The 17,547-nt window shown below is 51.8% G+C and overlaps 2 protein-coding genes across 2 annotated transcripts; one reads left to right on the top strand and one right to left on the bottom strand.

Moving 5' to 3' along the window:
- Positions 1-35: 35 nt before the first annotated feature.
- Positions 36-2,341, top strand: LOC109879819 (tetratricopeptide repeat protein 9C). Its single transcript, XM_020471993.2, has 4 exons — positions 36-172; positions 923-1,269; positions 1,404-1,586; positions 1,812-2,341. Exons 2-4 carry the CDS (start codon positions 927-929, stop codon positions 1,952-1,954), a joined length of 669 nt encoding a protein of 222 aa, XP_020327582.1. The 5' UTR covers positions 36-172; positions 923-926; the 3' UTR covers positions 1,955-2,341.
- A 1,210-nt stretch (positions 2,342-3,551) lies between these two features.
- On the bottom strand, positions 3,552-16,088 carry LOC116353569 (uncharacterized). Its single transcript, XM_031789760.1, has 4 exons — positions 15,757-16,088; positions 8,192-8,420; positions 7,032-7,298; positions 3,552-6,483 (listed from the first exon to the last, which is right to left on the bottom strand). The coding sequence occupies exons 1-4, from the start codon at positions 16,060-16,062 to the stop codon at positions 3,959-3,961; spliced, it is 3,327 nt and encodes a 1,108-aa protein (XP_031645620.1). The 5' UTR covers positions 16,063-16,088; the 3' UTR covers positions 3,552-3,958.
- Positions 16,089-17,547: the final 1,459 nt, after the last annotated feature.

Genomic DNA, 17,547 nt, shown 5'->3' with positions numbered 1-17,547 from the left:
TAAAATCAGTTCCGTTGCAGTCAAATAGGTTGGTTACTCTCACCACAGAAGAAGAAAAAGCAGGAAGTGCCTGTCTGAACACCAATGTTGTGATCGTTTGGATGTGCTCTAGCTAGGTGGACAAGTTCAAATATTTTATTTGTCTTTTGTGTAAAGATCAATAGACTGTAAGGTGAGTCGCTATTACAATTTTTTATAACGGTCAACATATGACCATGTCAATTGGAAGTTACTTTGCATCTTGTTCATTCACATGCGTGTCTATCGCGCAAGCTAGCATAAAAAAACACGTTTTTTCTTGTTAGCTCGTACAGGACCTAGGTAGGACACTCCATATAACGTCTTAGTGAATAAATTGAAATGACTAGCTAGTTTTTCTTTTACAATATATTGTGATTAACATCAAGGGAAGGTTTCAGATTTCAGGGCAATAGCACCTCCAGTTCTTTACTCATTAGAAATTACACGTTTTATTGGTCACATACACATATTTAGCAGATGATATTGCTGGTGTAGCGAAATACTTGTGGCCCTAGCTCCAACAGCGCAGGAACGTTAGTATCTAACAGTTCACAAAAGTACACACATCTCAAAGTAAACGATAGAATTAAGAAATATATAAATATTCGGACGAGCAATTTCGGAGTGGCAGTGAGTAGAATACAGTATATACATATGAAGTGAGTAAAACAGTATGTAAACATTATTAAAGTGAACAATGTTCCATGTCTATGTACATAGGGCAGCAGCCTCTAAGGTGCAGGGTTGAGTAACTGGGTGGTAGCTGGCTAGTGACATTGGATACATTTTGTCTTAAGATTTAGTGTTGGTGTGTACCACCCAAGTAACACAACAATGTGTCTAGTCATCTAATATCATGTCTTCTCGTGTACTTCTGTTCCCATCTCCACTGGCCATCAAGTACCATGGCGAGTCCAGAGCCACCAGGTGGTGAGATTATGGAGCTGGGGGCTGCAGTGGCAAGCTGTTCAGGCTCTTCTTCTACCAGTCCTGGCCCCTCAGGTGCCAAAGTAGACTCCCAGCTCCAAGATGCTATCCACCTAAAAATGGAGGGGAACAAATTCTACAAAGAGAAAAACCTTCGGTCTGCCATTGGACGTTACCACCGTTCGTTGCTCGTTCTGCGTAGTTTAGACTCTGATGTCACTGCGGCAGTGAAGGGGTTTGGTCCTGAGGCTCCTGTGCTCACCGCAGGACAAGAAGAACTACTTAGGAACACACAGGTGGACTGCTACAACAATTTATCAGGTATTACAGGCCTCGATACATGGCATGCAGTGAATAACCCTTTTAAAGTCATGTATAATGCTGAACACAAAGAAACAATCCCCCCTCTTTCTTGACTGACTTTTCTCCCTTTTCTGTCTCACCCCCTTTCTTAGCCTGTCTGTTGCAGAGAGAATGTGTAGACTACAGGCGTGTCCAGGAGTACAGCTTGCGGGTGTTGCAGTGGCGTCCGGGTGACATCAAGGCCCTGTACAGAGCAGGAGTGGCCTCTCTGCAGCTGGGAAACGCACAGAGTGCCAAGCAATACCTCACTCAGGCCAGCAAAGGACAACCCAATGGTAACTCAGCTTTTTGACTGCTCTCCCTACCACAGCCTTTGAGTAAAACAAAACAGTTTATTGATGAGTTGTGAGGGCGTGTTATAGGCATACTATTCTATTCCCCAACAGAATGAAGTAGATCACAATATATTGTATTATTTTTGTGTCTCTATGCTATTCCCATTCCCCTAATGTTGACTGAAATTTGAATAACTTTATTTGTCACTGTGTCTCTTTTAACAGACACTAATGTGAGGAGGCACCTGCAGCAAGCGGAGGATAGGCTGAGCACAGAGTACCAGAAGGAGAAGGCTCTGTACCGAGGCATGTTCTCCTCCAGTCATAGAGCAGGGGAGGGGGCCAGCGGAGGAGTCACCCAGAAATAAGTTCCCATCAGGAGGGATGTTCTGTTGTTTTGACCCTGAGGATTGAGAAGAGCACTGGAGGAGAAAGAGGAAACAAACCTAGACTGGACACCTAAGAGCTACAGCATGTTAGAGGGAATCGGCCTTGGCTAATATTGATCACATAATATATTGATCACATAATGAGTAGATATTTGCCTGATGACCAACAGGAAGCTACGTCGTTGGAGGCTCAAAAGGGTTGAAGGTCAAAGTGAGGGTACTAAAGAGACTGTTTTGTGCACTGTTCAAACTCAAAGTCCTATTATGCCTTCTGAATGTGGTTGTTTCTGGTCTAATGATCAGTCGTGTTACTTTTTGTGTACAAAATGTTTTGATTCAACTTAATAAATATTTTTTGAAATGACAGCGGTAAACTGGCGGTACACTGGCGTTACTACTGCTGCGGTACACTGGCGTTACTGGTGCGGTGCACTGGCGTTACTACTGCTGCGGTACACTGGCGTTACTGGTGCGGTGCACTGGCGTTACTGCTGCGGTACACTGGCGTTACTACTGCTGCGGTACACTGGCGTTACTGGTGCGGTACACTGGCTTTACTGGTGCGGTGCACTGGCGTTACTGCTGCGGTACACTGGCGTTACTGCTGCGGTGCACTGGCGTTACTGCTGCGGTACACTGGCGTTACTGCTGCGGTACACTGGCGTTACTGCTGCGGTAAACTGGCGGTACACTGGCGTTACTACTGCTGCGGTACACTGGCGTTACTGGTGCGGTACACTGGCGTTACTGGTGCGGTGCACTGGCGTTACTGGTGCGGTACACTGGCGTTACTGGTGCGGTACACTGGCGTTACTGGTGCGGTACACTGGCGTTACTACTGGTGCGGTACACTGGCGTTACTACTGCTGCGGTACACTGGCGGTACACTGGCGTTACTGGTGTGGTACACTGGCGTTACTGGTGTGGTACACTGGCGTTACTGGTGCGGTACACTGGCGTTACTACTGCTGCGGTACACTGGCGTTACTACTGCTGCGGTACACTGGCGTTACTACTGCTGCGGTACACTGGCGTTACTGCTGCGGTACACTGCCGTTACTACTGCTGCGGTACACTGGCGTTACTGCTGCTGCGGTACACTGGCGTTACTACTGCTGCGGTACACTGCCGTTACTACTGCTGCGGTACACTGGCGTTACTACTGCTGCGGTACACTGGCGTTACTACTGCTGCGGTACACTGGCGTTACTACTGCTGCGGTACACTGGCGTTACTACTGCTGCGGTACACTGGCGTTACTGCTGCGGTACACTGGCGTTACTACTGCTGCGGTACACTGGCGTTACTACTGCTGCGGTACACTGGCGTTACTGCTGCGGTACACTGGCGTTACTACTGCTGCGGTACACTGGCGTTACTACTGCTGCGGTACACTGGCGTTACTGCTGCGGTACACTGGCGTTACTGCTGCGGTGCACTGGCGTTACTGCTGCGGTGCACTGGCGTTACTGCAGCGGTACACTGGTGTCACTGCAGCGAGGTGGATGGAAGTATTGAGTCAAATAACTTGTATTAGTTGCCTTTTATTAATAATAATCCAAGATACACACATTTGTTTCAAATAACATTTTATTCTTAATGATTACTTTACTGATATCTATTTCAAAATCCTGAGCACAATATTCATTTATACAACATTTTGTTTGCTAATTTTGGTCTTTATAGCCAATATGATTGTACTTCAAAGGCAACATACAGTGTGTAAACTTCTATTTGATATACACTCCGAGAGGAGAACAAGCTCAGACTACCGATAGCTGTGACCGTCCACAGAGATGTCACAGAACTGCATGCAAAGGGGGCCACTCACACAGTCACACACAGTCACATAGTACTACTGAGAGTCAAGTTCAACAGAATCAAGTTTAGAAATGGAAAACATTGGCACCCCCTTATCAGCCAAAATACAACTGCCTGAATATTGACTGTAATTTAGTGGCAAAAACACTTTCTGTGATCTTCTCACTTCCTTGACGTCTTGTGTTTCAAACTGAGAGACCTCACTGAGCTAAACACCCTTCTACTCAGGTCCCTCAGCGAGCGTGAGCGTGTGAGGGGTGCCCTACTTGGAGGGGATGGAGAGAACGATGGGGAGGAGAGAGGAGGAGAGAGGGAGGGACAGCTATCCTCTAGGCTCTGAGAGCTAGAGAGGTGGAAGAGGCTGGCAGTAGAGGACAAGCGCTTTTCTTCTTCTGCTCTTGCTCCAAACACCAACGGACGAACCCCCTCTACACTGAGCTCCATGCCTCTGCCGATGTCCAGGGAGGAGGTCCACTGTGCCCCCCTCAGATGCTCCTCTTTTAGGGCTCGAGGATCCAGCACTTCCCCCTGGGACTCACTGTGGAACAGAGCCTGTCTGGACAGCCTCAGGCTGGAGCTACGCTTGTCCCAGCCACCACCACCACCCTTCCCTTTGCGTTTTGAGGCACTGCTCTCTTTCTGTCGCCTCTCTGTCTCTTTGTTGGCCTGCTGCTTCTCCTTTTGGTAATTTTCCTTCTTTCTCCTGATCCCCTCTCTCTTCCACCTCTCCTTGTTCTCCTCCTCAGCTTCTTTCCCCCATGAATGCCCTTCGAAGTCCCTCCAGAGTTTGTCTGCCCCCTTCTTTGGTGTCTGGGCCGTGTCGTGACTGCCTTCCTCTCCCCAGTTGCTGCTGTAGCACCTCTGTTTCCTGTGGAAGCTGCTCACCGTCGATGCCCTCACCAACTCCCTGGACACATGCTTCCCCTGGTAGAGCCCCTCCCCATCCACCCTCTTCCATCCTTCTCCCTCCCCATCTACCCTCCATCTACCCCCTCCACCCCCTGCACACTGCCGTAGCGACCCCCCTCTGGGCCGGATGCCGCCCCCTTGTGGTGAGCTGCTGTCACTGATGCGAGGCAGGGAGCACTGGAATGGGTCATCCCGCCGGAACACAGAGAATGGAGTAGTGGCGAGGGGGGAGGGCTGGAGAGGGCGGGGTGGGGAGTGTACCCTGGGGTGGTCACGAGACGAGGGGGAGGAGGCAGTAGAGGAGGAGGGGTCGGATGGGGAAGGGGTTTGTTGGCAGTGGAAGGTATGTGTGTGGTGGTGGGTGACATGATGATGGGTAGGTGGATGGGTTGAGGTGGACTGGTAAGGATGATTGGGGCTACTGGAATGGGAACTGGAGGAGTTGGTGACACTGAGGGACAGATGGATCGGCCTCTGGGGGTCGAGGTCAGTCTCGTTACTGGCGTGGAGGTGGCGGACACTGGAATAATCATGATGATGAGACTGGTGGTCATTCCGGGCTGTCTGGCGGGAGGAAGGGGAGGAGCTTTGGCCTTTAAACTCTGACCCCTGACCTTTTCTCTCGGTGTCGCTCTGGAAGCAGTCAACATCCAGCTCCACACCCTGCTCCATCAGCCCCACCACCACAGCCCGGGGCAGGCCAGAGAGACGGGAGATCTCCCCCACCATCACTGAGTCCTCGCTGAGCATACTCGGGCTGGCGTCCGGGACATTGACGCTGGGTTGACTCATTGTCACTTTCCCTGGTGAAGATTCCAATCTACTCCAGTCCACTGAGCGGGAGAATCCTAGACCTGACCCAGCCCCTGACCCGGTGACCTCCAGAGAGCTCCGGTGATTGAGGTTGGAGGGACAGGTTGAGATGCGTGGCCTCACCCTCAGGGCAGGGGTGGGAGTGGCGGCGCTGGAGAGGGAGGAGGTGGAAGGAGAGGGGGAGGCAGTGGGGGTAGCATGGTCACTCCTTAATACACCACTAGTGCTAATACCTTCCTTGGAGTTTGAGTCTAAACCCAGGTTTTTGTTCAGATTGGGGCTGAGGTTGAGACTGAGGTTGAGATGGAGGTTGATTTTGAGATCTTCTCCTGTCGCTGAGGGCAGGTGGCCCAGGTTTATGGAGTTCCTACTGGCCTTCTTACTGATACTGCTGAGGCTGACCCGTGCAGAGTTTCCCAGAAAAGACTTGCAGGGCGTCACACTGCCCCCTGTCAGGTTGGAGGGGGTACTGCAGTTCTCAAAGGCCGACAGCGACTGAGTGGAGCCGTGGCCAGGGGTTCTGGGGACCCTGTGGGAGCCTTGCCTGGGGATGGCGGTAAGGGTGGTGTCAGGGGGGGCAATCCGGCTTCGGTACTGGCGAGCCAGCCTGGTGATGTACTGCTCCAACTGGGTGAAGGTGGAGGGCTGAGGAGGATGGGGGGGCCGGAAGAGGGGAGTGGACTGAGATTCTTCAGCCTGGGTAGAGGAGTCCGGACTCTGCGAGAGGCGAGGGGAGGGAGAGGGGTCCTGACTGTAGGTGAAGAGGGGGCTCTGGAGGGCCACGGCATGGAGGGGACTGGGGTACGGGTACACCTCCTTGGTCCTCCGGGACACCAGGTCAGAACAGAACCTGGGGTCGAGTTGGGGTCGGAGGTCAGGGAGCGGGAGGAGGGAGCCGGCATGGGGGTCGCCCAGGCTGGCGCACAGGTCAGACAGGAAGAAAAGGCTGTTCATTTCCAGGTCAACTGGGATCAAAGGACGAGAGACAGAAAGTTGATGAATGTCAGTCAGCTTATGAAGAAGCAAAAGCATTTATCTAGGACTATGGTCCCAGGACTCCCTGGAAAGCAGTGACATTTATCTAGGACTATGGTCCCAGGACTCCCTGGAAAACAGTGACATTTATCTAGGACTATGGTCCCAGGACTCCCTGGAAAGCAGTGACATTTATCTAGGACTATGGTCCCAGGACTCCCTGGAAAACAGTGACATTTATCTAGGACTATGGTCCCAGGACTCCCTGGAAAGCAGTGACATTTATCTAGGACTATGGTCCCAGGACTCCCTGGAAAGCAGTGACATTTATCTAGGACTATGGTCCCAGGACTCCCTGGAAAGCAGTGACATTTATCTAGGACTATGGTCCCAGGACTCCCTGTAAAACAGTAACATTTATCTAGGACCATGGTCCCAGGACTCCCTGTAAAACAGTGACTGTTATGTCTGAATGGCCTCTACTGGTTAAATACAGATGAACTGTACTGAAGAGTGAGTGCATTTATATTTATCTGACCCGTAGACACTGGTCTCCTATCAGTGATCTCTGTGGTCTCCTCAATGCTCTGAGTTCTTGGCTGCTGCGTGGCCTCCGGCCACTGGGTGTCTCTGTGGTCTGCAGAGAGAGCCCGCTGCTCCCACAGCCTGAAGGCTCCCCCTGAGGGTGGTCCTGGTCCAGCCCGGACTAGCCCACCTTTTACTGGACCCCCCTGGGCCAGGGATGCCTCACTGGACACAGAGTAGCAGGAGTCTGATAGGGAGCTGCCACTGACTGAATAAAAACCTACAGAAGGATGGAGGGTGGGAGAAATAAAGAGGGAGGAAGAGAGATGGGGAGCAAGAAAGGGAGAGAGAGTGTAGCCCCAGAGAGAGAGTGTAGGCCCAGAGAGAGAGTGTAGGCCCAGAGAGAGAGTGTAGCCCCAGAGAGAGAGTGTAGCCCCAGAGAGAGAGTGTAGCCCCAGAGAGAGAGTGTAGGCCCAGAGAGAGAGTGTAGGCCCAGAGAGAGTGTAGCCCCAGAGAGAGAGTGTAGGCCCAGAGAGAGAGTGTAGCCCCAGAGAGAGAGTGTAGGCCCAGAGAGAGAGTGTAGCCCCAGAGAGAGAGTGTAGGCCCAGAGAGAGAGTGTAGGCCCAGAGAGAGAGTGTAGCCCCAGAGAGAGAGTGTAGCCCCAGAGAGAGAGTGTAGGCCCAGAGAGAGAGTGTAGCCCCAGAGAGAGAGTGTAGCCCCAGAGAGAGAGTGTAGGCCCAGAGAGAGAGTGTAGCCCCAGAGAGAGAGTGTAGCCCCAGAGAGAGAGTGTAGGCCCAGAGAGAGAGTGAGAAGGTGGTCACCAGAAAGAGTGATTAAGTGGTGTTAGGAAGATAACAAGAGAGGGGTAAATAAAGGAACAGGGAGAGGAGAGGGTTAATATTTAATATGGCTTTTCAACATGGTGTCTCACAAAGTAAACGAGACTGTGTTATTGGCCAAAGCCAGGCCCAGGTTACAGAATGGGCATGCAGGGCTGGAGGTCAGGGCCCCTTCAGATAACATATGAACACATCACAAGCCCCCTGAAGGTACTGTAGGTGCCCCGGGGCCCCAGAATTGGTAGTCCGGCCCTGGCCAAAGCCCTATGGGTGTCACAGACCACCCCCAAATTACGCCCCCATGGTACGATCACACAACCACACAGCCCATTACCTGAGCTGGGCCTGGAGTAATAGTCCAGCTGGACTGCACCATCAAGGTCTGGGGGTAAGAGCAGGTCAGATGGAGCATCCCAAGAGAGGGTGGAGCAGCGTGAGTTATCCCCACCATCCCCATCAACTCTGGAACGAACCGGCCCATCTCCTCCAGAGTTCCCCCCACTGTCCTTGTCCAACGTGCTGGTGTGGTATGGTAACACTGTTTCTGAAGGAGAAGAGGGAACCTGAAAGACAGAAAACAGGGGTATTCAAGTCACAACTTGTCTTTAAAGAGATGATAATTAGAGAGTGGTGTAGAATGGATCTATAATGTTCTTATTTACTAAACACTGATGTCATCAGCCTTACTGGAAGTTCTAGAACACTCGTGAACATGATGTGTTCTTTCTCCTCGAAAGCCAATACATGACTTTCTTCTTACTTAGATGAATGTGATGACCCTTGACCCCTGCGGTGATGCCCTATATTAGCTGGATAGGGTTATGGGGTGGAGGGGACAACAGGGGGCATTGTTCACAGTCAGGCCTGATCAATCCTCCGTTACTACGGAGATAAACAGGAGACAAAACAGGTGACTCATACTGCCTAACTGAGAGGGGAAGACAGGTCTGTGTCCCAAATGGTACCCTATTCCCTATGGGGCCCATAGGGCAATGGTCAAAAGTAGTGCACTACATAGGGAATAGGGTGCCATTTAGGATGCACCTCCCTCAGAGGGGGAGAGAGGGGGACTTTAAGGAATAATAGGGGAAGACAGATGACTTAACAAAGAGCAGTGAGGGCAGGAGGAGAGGGGGATAAGGGAGGATGACTGGGGGGTGGGGTCAGGAGGAGAGGGGGATAAGGGAGGATGACTGGGGGGTGGGGTCAGGAGGAGAGGGGGATAAGGGAGGATGACGGGGTGGGGTCAGGAGGAGAGGGGGATAAGGGAGTATGACTGGGGGGGTGGGGTCAGGAGGAGAGGGGGATAAGGGAGGATGACGGGGTGGGGTCAGGAGGAGAGGGGGATAAGGGAGGATGACTGGGGGGGTGGGGTCAGGAGGAGAGGGGGATAAGGGAGAATGATGGGGTGGGGTCAGGAGGAGAGGGGGATAAGGGAGGATGACTGGGGGGTGGGGTCAGGAGGAGAGGGGGGATAAGGGAGGATGACGGGGTGGGGTCAGGAGGAGAGGGGGATAAGGGAGGATGACTGGGGGGTGGGGTCAGGAGGAGAGGGGGATAAGGGAGGATGACGGGGTGGGGTCAGGAGGAGAGGGGGATAAGGGAGGATGACGGGGTGGGGTCAGGAGGAGAGGGGGATAAGGGAGGATGACTGGGGGGTGGGGTCAGGAGGAGAGGGGGATAAAGGAGGATGACGGGGTGGGGTCAGGAGGAGAGGGGGATAAGGGAGGATGACGGGGTGGGGTCAGGAGGAGAGGGGGATAAGGGAGGATGACTGGGGGGTGGGGTCAGGAGGAGAGGGGGATAAGGGAGGATGACGGGGTGGGGTCAGGAGGAGAGGGGGATAAGGGAGGATGACGGGGTGGGGTCAGGAGGAGAGGGGGATAAGGGAGGATGATGGGGGTGGGGTCAGGAGGAGAGGGGGATAAGGGAGGATGACGGAGTGGGGTCAGGAGGAGAGGGGGATAAGGGAGGATGACGGGGTGGGGTCAGGAGGAGAGGGGGATAAGGGAGGATGACGGGGTGGGGTCAGGAGGAGAGGGGGATAAGGGAGGATGACGGAGTGGGGTCAGGAGGAGAGGGGGATAAGGGAGGATGACGGGGTGGGGTCAGGAGGAGAGGGGGATAAGGGAGGATGACGGGGTGGGGTCAGGAGGAGAGGGGGATAAGGGAGGATGACAGGGGGTGGGGGCAGGAGGAGAGGGGGATAAGGGAGGATGACAGAGGGGTGGGGTCAGGAGGAGAGGGGGATAAGGGAGGATGACGGGGGTGGGGTCTGGAGGAGAGGGGGATAAGGGAGGATGATGGGGGTGGGTTCAGGAGGATAGGGGATAAGGGAGGATGACAGGGGGTGGGGTCAGGAGGAGAGGGGGATAAGGGAGAATGACAGGGGTGGGGTCAGGAGGAGAGGGGGATAAGGGAGGATGACGGGGTGGGGTCAGGAGGAGAGGGGGATAAGGGAGGATGACAGGGGGTGGGGGCAGGAGGAGAGGGGGATAAGGGAGGATGACGGGGGTGGGGTCTGGAGGAGAGGGGGATAAGGGAGGATGATGGGGGTGGGTTCAGGAGGAGAGGTGATAAGGGAGGATGACAGGGGGGTGGGGTCAGGAGGAGAGGGGGATAAGGGAGGATAAAGGGGTGGGGTCAGGAGGAGAGGGGGATAAGGGAGAATGACAGGGGGTGGGGGCAGGAGGAGAGGGGATAAAGGAGGATGACGGGGTGGGGGCAGGAGGAGAGGGGATAAGGGAGGATGACAGTGGGTGGGGGCAGGAGGAGAGGGGATAAGGGAGAATGACAGGGGGTGGGGGCAGGAGGAGAGGGGATAAGGGAGGATGACTGGGGGCAGGAGGAGAGGGGATAAGGGAGGATGACAGGGGGTGGGGGCAGGAGGAGAGGGGATAAGGGAGGATGACAGGGGGTGGGGGCAGGAGGAGAGGGGGATAAGGGAGGATGACAGGGGGTGGGGGCAGGAGGAGAGGGGATAAGGGAGGATGACAGGGGTGGGGGAAGGGGCAGAAGGGGATAAGGGAGGATGACAGGGGGTGGGGGAAGGAGGAGAGGGGGATAAGGGAGGATGACAGGGGGTGGGGGCAGGAGGAGAGGGGATAAGGGAGGATGACAGGGGGTGGGGGAAGGGGCAGAAGGGGATAAGGGAGGATGACAGGGGGTGGGGGCAGGAGGAGAGGGGGATAAGGGAGGATGACAGGGGGTGGGGGCAGGAGGAGAGGGGATAAGGGAGGATGACAGGGGGTGGGGGAAGGGGCAGAAGGGGATAAGGGAGGATGACAGGGGGTGGGGGAAGGAGGAGAGGGGGATAAGGGAGGATGACAGGGGGTGGGGGCAGGGGCATAAGGGAATGAGGGAGGACGACAGGGGTGGGGGCAGGAGGAGAGGGGGATAGGGGAGAATGACAGGGGGTGGGGATAAGGGAGAATGACAGGGGGTGGGGGCAGGAGCAGAGGGGGATAAGGGAGGATGACAGGGGGTGGGGGCAGGGGCAGAAGGGGATGAGGGAGGACGGCAGGGGTGGGGGCAGGAGGAGAGGGGGATAAGGGAGAATGACAGGGGGTGGGGGATAAGGGAGAATGACAGGGGGTGGGGGCAGGAGCAGAGGGGGATAAGGGAGGATGACAGGGGTGGGGGCAGGAGGAGAGGGGGATAAGGGAGAATGACAGGGGTGGGGTCAGGAGGAGAGGGGGATAAGGGAGGATGACAGGGGGTGGGGGCAGGAGGAGAGGGGGATAAGGGAGGATGACAGGGGTGGGGGCAGGAGGAGAGGGGGATAAGGGAGAATGACAGGGGGTGGGGTCAGGAGGAGAGGGGGATAAGGGAGAATGACAGGGGTGGGGGCAGGAGGAGAGGGGATAAGGGAGGATGACAGGGGTGGGGGCAGGAGGAGAGGGGGATAAGGGAGGATGACAGGGGTGGGGTCAGGAGGAGAGGGGATAAGGGAGGATGACAGGGGTGGGGGCAGGAGGAGAGGGGGATAAGGGAGAATGACAGGGGGTGGGGTCAGGAGGAGAGGGGGATATGGGAGGATGACAGGGGGTGGGGGATAAGGGAGAATGACAGGGGGTGGGGGAGAAGGGAGAATGACAGGGGGTGGGGGCTAAGGGAGGATGACAGGGGGTGGGGGATAAGGGAGGATGACAGGGGGTGGGGGATAAGGGAGGATGACAGGGGGTGGGGATAAGGGAGAATGACAGGGGGTGGGGGAGAAGGGAGAATGACAGGGGGTGGGGGATAAGGGAGGATGACAGGGGGTGGGGGAGAAGGGAGAATGACAGGGGGTGGGGGATAAGGGAGAATGACAGGGGGTGGGGGATAAGGGAGGATGACAGGGGGTGGGGGATAAGGGAGAATGACAGGGGGTGGGGGATAAGGGAGGATGACAGGGGGTGGGGGATAAGGGAGGATGACAGGGGGTGGGGGATAAGGGAGGATGACAGGGGGTGGGGGATAAGGGAGGATGACAGGGGGTGGGGGATAAGGGAGGATGACAGGGGGTGGGGGATAAGGGAGGATGACAGGGGGTGGGGGAGAAGGGAAAACTTTGATCCTGCTTATCTCTTCTTCTTCAGCTTACAAGCTTCATTTTCTCTCTCTCTCTCTCTCTCACTCTCTCTGTCTTCTTCTCTCTCTCTGTCTCCTTCTCTCTCTCCCTGTCTCCTCTCTCTCTGTCTCCTCTCTCTGTCTCCTTCTCTCTCTCTCTCTGTCTCCTCTCTCTCTCTGTCTCCTCTCACTTCTGCTACGAGTGGGGGAGCTAAGGGGAAGTGAGTGGGTGTTTGAGAGTGGGGGAGCTAAGGGTGAGCGAAAAGAGGAGAGTGAAAGAGTGAGTGAGTCAGGAAGAGAACAAGTGTGATGAATACCCTGCTCAACCCCCATAATATCTTAAAGCTACCCCCTCCTCACCATAGCTACAGCTGCTCTCAATTCAATTGAAAGGGCTTTATTGTCATGGGATACACATGTTTACATTGCCAAAGCAAGTGTAATCGATAATATTACAGAAGTGAAATAAACAGTAAAAAATAAACAGTTAACATTACACTCACAAAAGTTCCATAGGAAATGAGACATTTCAAATGTCATATTATGTCTATATACAATGTTGTAACAATGTGCAAATGCTCCGGATCCTGCTCACTCTCCACCCACACAACAGACCTAGCAGAAGAACATTCAACTCATCCAGAGCCTGCCTGCCTGCCTGCCTGCCTGCCTGCCTGTCTGCCACACTCTAAAACACAAATAGCAAATGCCCTAAGATTCGCTCGCACACTAGCGTGCACATGCACACAAACACACACATAGAAAGCGAGCTCATACACACAGTTGCGCAAGTGTGCACGCATACACACACTGGTAACCGTCAGGGCCATGTACAAACACACGTACACCCCCACTCTTCCATGGACATGATGTTACCATAGTGTAAACTTACAGTATGAGATGAGGAAGAGAGAGAGAGAGGCAGGTGGGGGGTGGGGGCCCCTCAGTTCTAACACTACTGTAATATGATGTCCTTCTATGTGAGACAGAGACTCAGTCATTTTCCCTAAAGGTACAATATGTCCACACAATGCAAAGACAAATGACAGAAAATACTCCATTAAGAATGACGGACCACATAATGTGAACGTATAACATACTTTTGTGACGTACTTTCATGAAGCATCTATGTAGGGCTTACGAACACTTTATGAATATTCTATAAAGCCTTTATAAGTTATTTTCTTTTTTGTGACGTTGGGAAAGATAGGCTACATTATTAACAGCACTTGCAGGCAGATATTGGTTATACACCTGCATACTATGCATTATTAATGAATTCTGTTGACTGTAACTGAAGAAGCAGAGGAGCCTGACGTTTCAATCCAAGATAATGCCCTCTGACATCATGTTTATCTGTGTGGGCTGGAGGTTGATATAGGGCCAGCAATACATGTCATGGCGCAAATGTACATAGAAGAATGCTGGTGAGGGTGATCACAGTGTGGGCTTTGGCAGCAAAGCAAGTGTTGATGGGGTACAACAGTACTGTACTACTGTTACCCCACTGTGATAGTTAAAATAGCCACAGAGAGAGAGAGAGAGACAGAGGGAGAAAGAGAGAGACTAACTGCAGTCTGTATATCCAGTCACATTTCCCCTCTATCCTCTTCCCTCTCTGCTCCCCCTCTCCTCTTCTCTCTCTCTTCTCCTCTCTCCTCTCCTCTTCCCTCTCTCCTCTCCTCTTCCCTCTATCCTCTCCTCTTCCCTCTCCCCTCTCCCCTCTCCCTCTCCCCTCTCCCCTCTCTTCTCTTCCCTCTCTCCTCTTCCCTCCTCCTCTCCTCTCCTCTTCCCTCTCCTCTTCCCTCTCTCCTCTCCCCTCTCCTCTCCCCTCTCCTCTTCCCTCTCTCCTCTCCCCTGTCCTCTTCCCTCTCCTCTCCCCTCTCCTCTTCCCTCTCTCCTCTCCCCTGTCCTCTTCCCTCTCCTCTCCCCTCTCCTCTTCCCTCTCTCCTCTCCTCTCCCCTCTCCTCTTCCCTCTCTCCTCTCCCCTCTCCTCTACCCTCTCTCCTCTCCCCTTTCCTCTTCCCTCTCTCCTCTCCTCTTCCCTCTTCTCCTCTCTCCTCTTCCCTCTCTCCTCTCTCCTCTTCCCTCTCTCCTCTTCCCTCTCCTCTCCCATCTCCTCTTCCCTCTCACCTCTTCCCTCTCTCCTCTCTCCTCTTCCCTCTCTTCTCTCCCCAGTGGGCAGAATTGGAGAAGTGATAACGTGTCATGTTGAAAATAACAACAGCAGAAGTAACTTGTCTCTTCATTTGTTGTTTAATATGCAAATCAGGTCTGCGTTGGCGGATGGAAAGGCAGCTACAGCGCTAGTCTCTATGGTGTGGGTGATGACTAATACCATTTAACATAGCTTAGGATGGATGCTGCTGAAAGCCACAGGGAACCTAGAGAATAAATCGATGCAGGGTTTCTGAGAAGGAAAAGGCAGTAAGTAGAATGCTGTGCTGATTCATTCCCTCGGGATATGATGACCATGCTCTATTTGATTAATAAAAGGGAATGACTTGAGTTGTCCCTATTACTGGAGCTAAGTGACTGTTCACCAAACACTGTAACAACAAAGCAGCATGGTAGCCTAACCTACATGAGGTCAGGGGGTTCACAGACTATCAGGTTCAACTTCAGACTTCAAACTCAGGCTATGTGTAGGGCTATGTGTAGGGCTCTGTGTAAGGCTATGTGACCTTCTGCATTCTATTCTTAGTATTGTACCAACTATGCAAGTGAATAACACTAACTTTATTCAATAGGTCTACAACTTACACTTGCACCAAGTTGTTTTACTATGGGGCTTTCCCAATCAAATAAACTTATCTCCCACAAAAAGATCAACCTATTCCCATACTACAGTAGCCTACTTACAAGACGTTTGTTCTATACAGAATATAGAACTCTGTAGAAATCTACAGAATGACCTGACCTAGGAGTAGAATTGTGTCTATAGGGTGTGTACGACAGTGTACATTCTTTACACAGATACATTTCCATGAGATGTCCTTGGGGAAAACTGGAATGTGAAATAGATGTGGGCATTGACACTCATCATATTAGATCCAGAAGGGGACAGAACCATAACACCCGTTGTCTTCTTAACCTTGACTGATACAAGACGGAATTAGAAGCAGTAGAGGCGGATGGATTGCTGTCAATTCTATTAGAATTATTTACACCTTTGTGTAATCAATGTAGCTCCGTGCTTATGACTCCATCGCTCAATCAGTGGAGAAGCGCAGCGCAGCAGTCTGTTTGATGGAACGGGATGGGAATGCCTTACTTGCAGATCAGCATGCATTCATATTTAATAACAACCAATCTTGTCAAGAGATCTGGGTCTACACACACACTGACCTGTTGCCTGCGGGATGTCGCAGAGCCATCCGAGGCTGCGCTCTCCAGGTTTTCCTCCTGTTTATCAGTGATGACAGTCACCGTGGTATCGGTGCTGCTGGTGTCTTTGAGGTCTAGTTCCGCATTGATCATGTCTAGATGTTGTCCCCGGAGCAGGTCCAGCTCTAGGATTCCGGCCAGGGTCGCTTTCAGTCGCTCGCCAATCCGAACCCGCTCGGTGCCCGACCAGAGCGAATTCACACAGCTGCGGCGGCCAGCCATTGTGGCGGCTGAATCGGCGGTGCTTGAAGAGCTTGGTGAGCTCATGAGCTTGGTCTCAATCACAATGGGCTATGGTCCAGCACAAGTCAGTGCAACATATGTTCTGACAATCAACAATAGCAACATTGTATCCTCCCGCCCAGCTCAACCAATGATTTGTTGGCAAAATTGCCGAGCCTACTTAACTATATCTCACCCATAAGACTATAGGCTACATTGAAGCATGCTGACTAAAGATTCACATGTATAACACTAAGGAGATGATCAAATCATATTCCATCTTAATCCTCGATATTGGTTTCATATTATGATCACCCAACTGTAACCGACCAAAAGGGAGGATGTCAGAAACCTGGTAGTGTGGTGCTGGGACAACAACCTCTCCCCCAATGTCAGCAAGACCAAGGAGCTGATTGGGGACTTCAAGAAACAGGGGCTGCAGTGGAGAGGGTCAAGAGTTTCAAGTTCCTCAGTGTCCACATCACTGAGGACTTAACATGTCCCTCTCACACCAGCACAGTCATGAAGAAAGCATGGTAGTGCCTCTTCTCCCTCAGAAGGCTGATACGATTTGGCATGGCCCCTCAGATCCTTAGGAATTTTACAGCTGCAGTCACAGTCTGGTATGGCACCTGCACCTGTAAGGTGACCTGTAAGGCCCTACAGAGGGTGGTTCGGACGGCCCAGAGCGTCACTGGAAGTGAGCTCCAGACGGTGTCTGAGAAAGGCCTGTTCTCCATGCTTTTGCCATAAGATTGTTAAAAGACTAACAACTACTGCCCCCCCCCCCTGCGCTTCTGCTAAAATGATTATTGATTAGATTTATGATTACCGCTACGCTGCTGTTCATTGATTATTGATTAGATTTATGATTACCGCTATGCTGCTGTTCATTGATTATTGATTAGATTTATGATTACCGCTATGCTGCTGTTCATTGATTATTGATTAGATTTATGATTACCGCTACGCTGCTGTTCATTGATTATTGATTGCCATTACTTTTAGTATGTTTCTATTTCATCTTGCTACTGGTCACTATTACTTCAGTTTACATGTACACTATAAATTACCACAAGTATATTACCACTAGATAATTACCACTAGTATATTACAGCTAGTATATTACAACTAGTATATTGTCACTAGTATAGTACCACTAGTATATTACCAAAATATATCAACACTAGTATATTACCACTAGTATATTACCACAGTATATTACCACTAGTATATTACCACTAGTATATTACCACTAGTATATTACCACAGTATATTACCACTAGTATATTACCACTAGTATATTACCACTAGTATATTACCACTAGTATATTACAGCTAGTATATTATAGCTAGTATATTACAGCTAGTATATTACCACTAGTATATTATATATAGTATATTACCACTAGTATATTTCCTCTAGTATTTACCACTAGTATATTACCACTAGTATATTACAAGCTAGCATATTACCACAGTATATTACCACTAGTATATTACCACTAGTATATTACAGCTAGTATATTA

Source organism: Oncorhynchus kisutch, linkage group LG15 (genome assembly GCF_002021735.2).
Source record: "Oncorhynchus kisutch isolate 150728-3 linkage group LG15, Okis_V2, whole genome shotgun sequence".
Taxonomy (NCBI): Eukaryota; Metazoa; Chordata; class Actinopteri; order Salmoniformes; family Salmonidae; genus Oncorhynchus; species Oncorhynchus kisutch.
Note: the sequence above shows the minus strand (reverse complement) of the source record. Positions and strands in the feature narration are given on the sequence as shown.

What these genes read in the sequence shown, in the direction of transcription:
- LOC109879819 (XM_020471993.2), top strand. Translation starts at nt 927, where the DNA reads ATGGCGAGTCCAGAGCCACCAGGTGGTGAGATTATGGAGCTGGGGGCT. An exon ending in CTGCTACAACAATTTATCAG is followed by an intron (nt 1,270 to 1,403) that starts GTATTACAGGCC and finishes CCCCTTTCTTAG; the next exon opens with CCTGTCTGTTGCAGAGAGAA. An exon ending in CAGCAAAGGACAACCCAATG is followed by an intron (nt 1,587 to 1,811) that starts GTAACTCAGCTT and finishes CTCTTTTAACAG; the next exon opens with ACACTAATGTGAGGAGGCAC.
- LOC116353569 (XM_031789760.1), bottom strand. Translation starts at nt 16,062, where the DNA reads ATGAGCTCACCAAGCTCTTCAAGCACCGCCGATTCAGCCGCCACAATG. An exon ending in CGACATCCCGCAGGCAACAG is followed by an intron (nt 8,421 to 15,756) that starts GTCAGTGTGTGT and finishes TCTGTCTTTCAG; the next exon opens with GTTCCCTCTTCTCCTTCAGA. An exon ending in TAGGAGACCAGTGTCTACGG is followed by an intron (nt 6,484 to 7,031) that starts GTCAGATAAATA and finishes CTTTGATCCCAG; the next exon opens with TTGACCTGGAAATGAACAGC.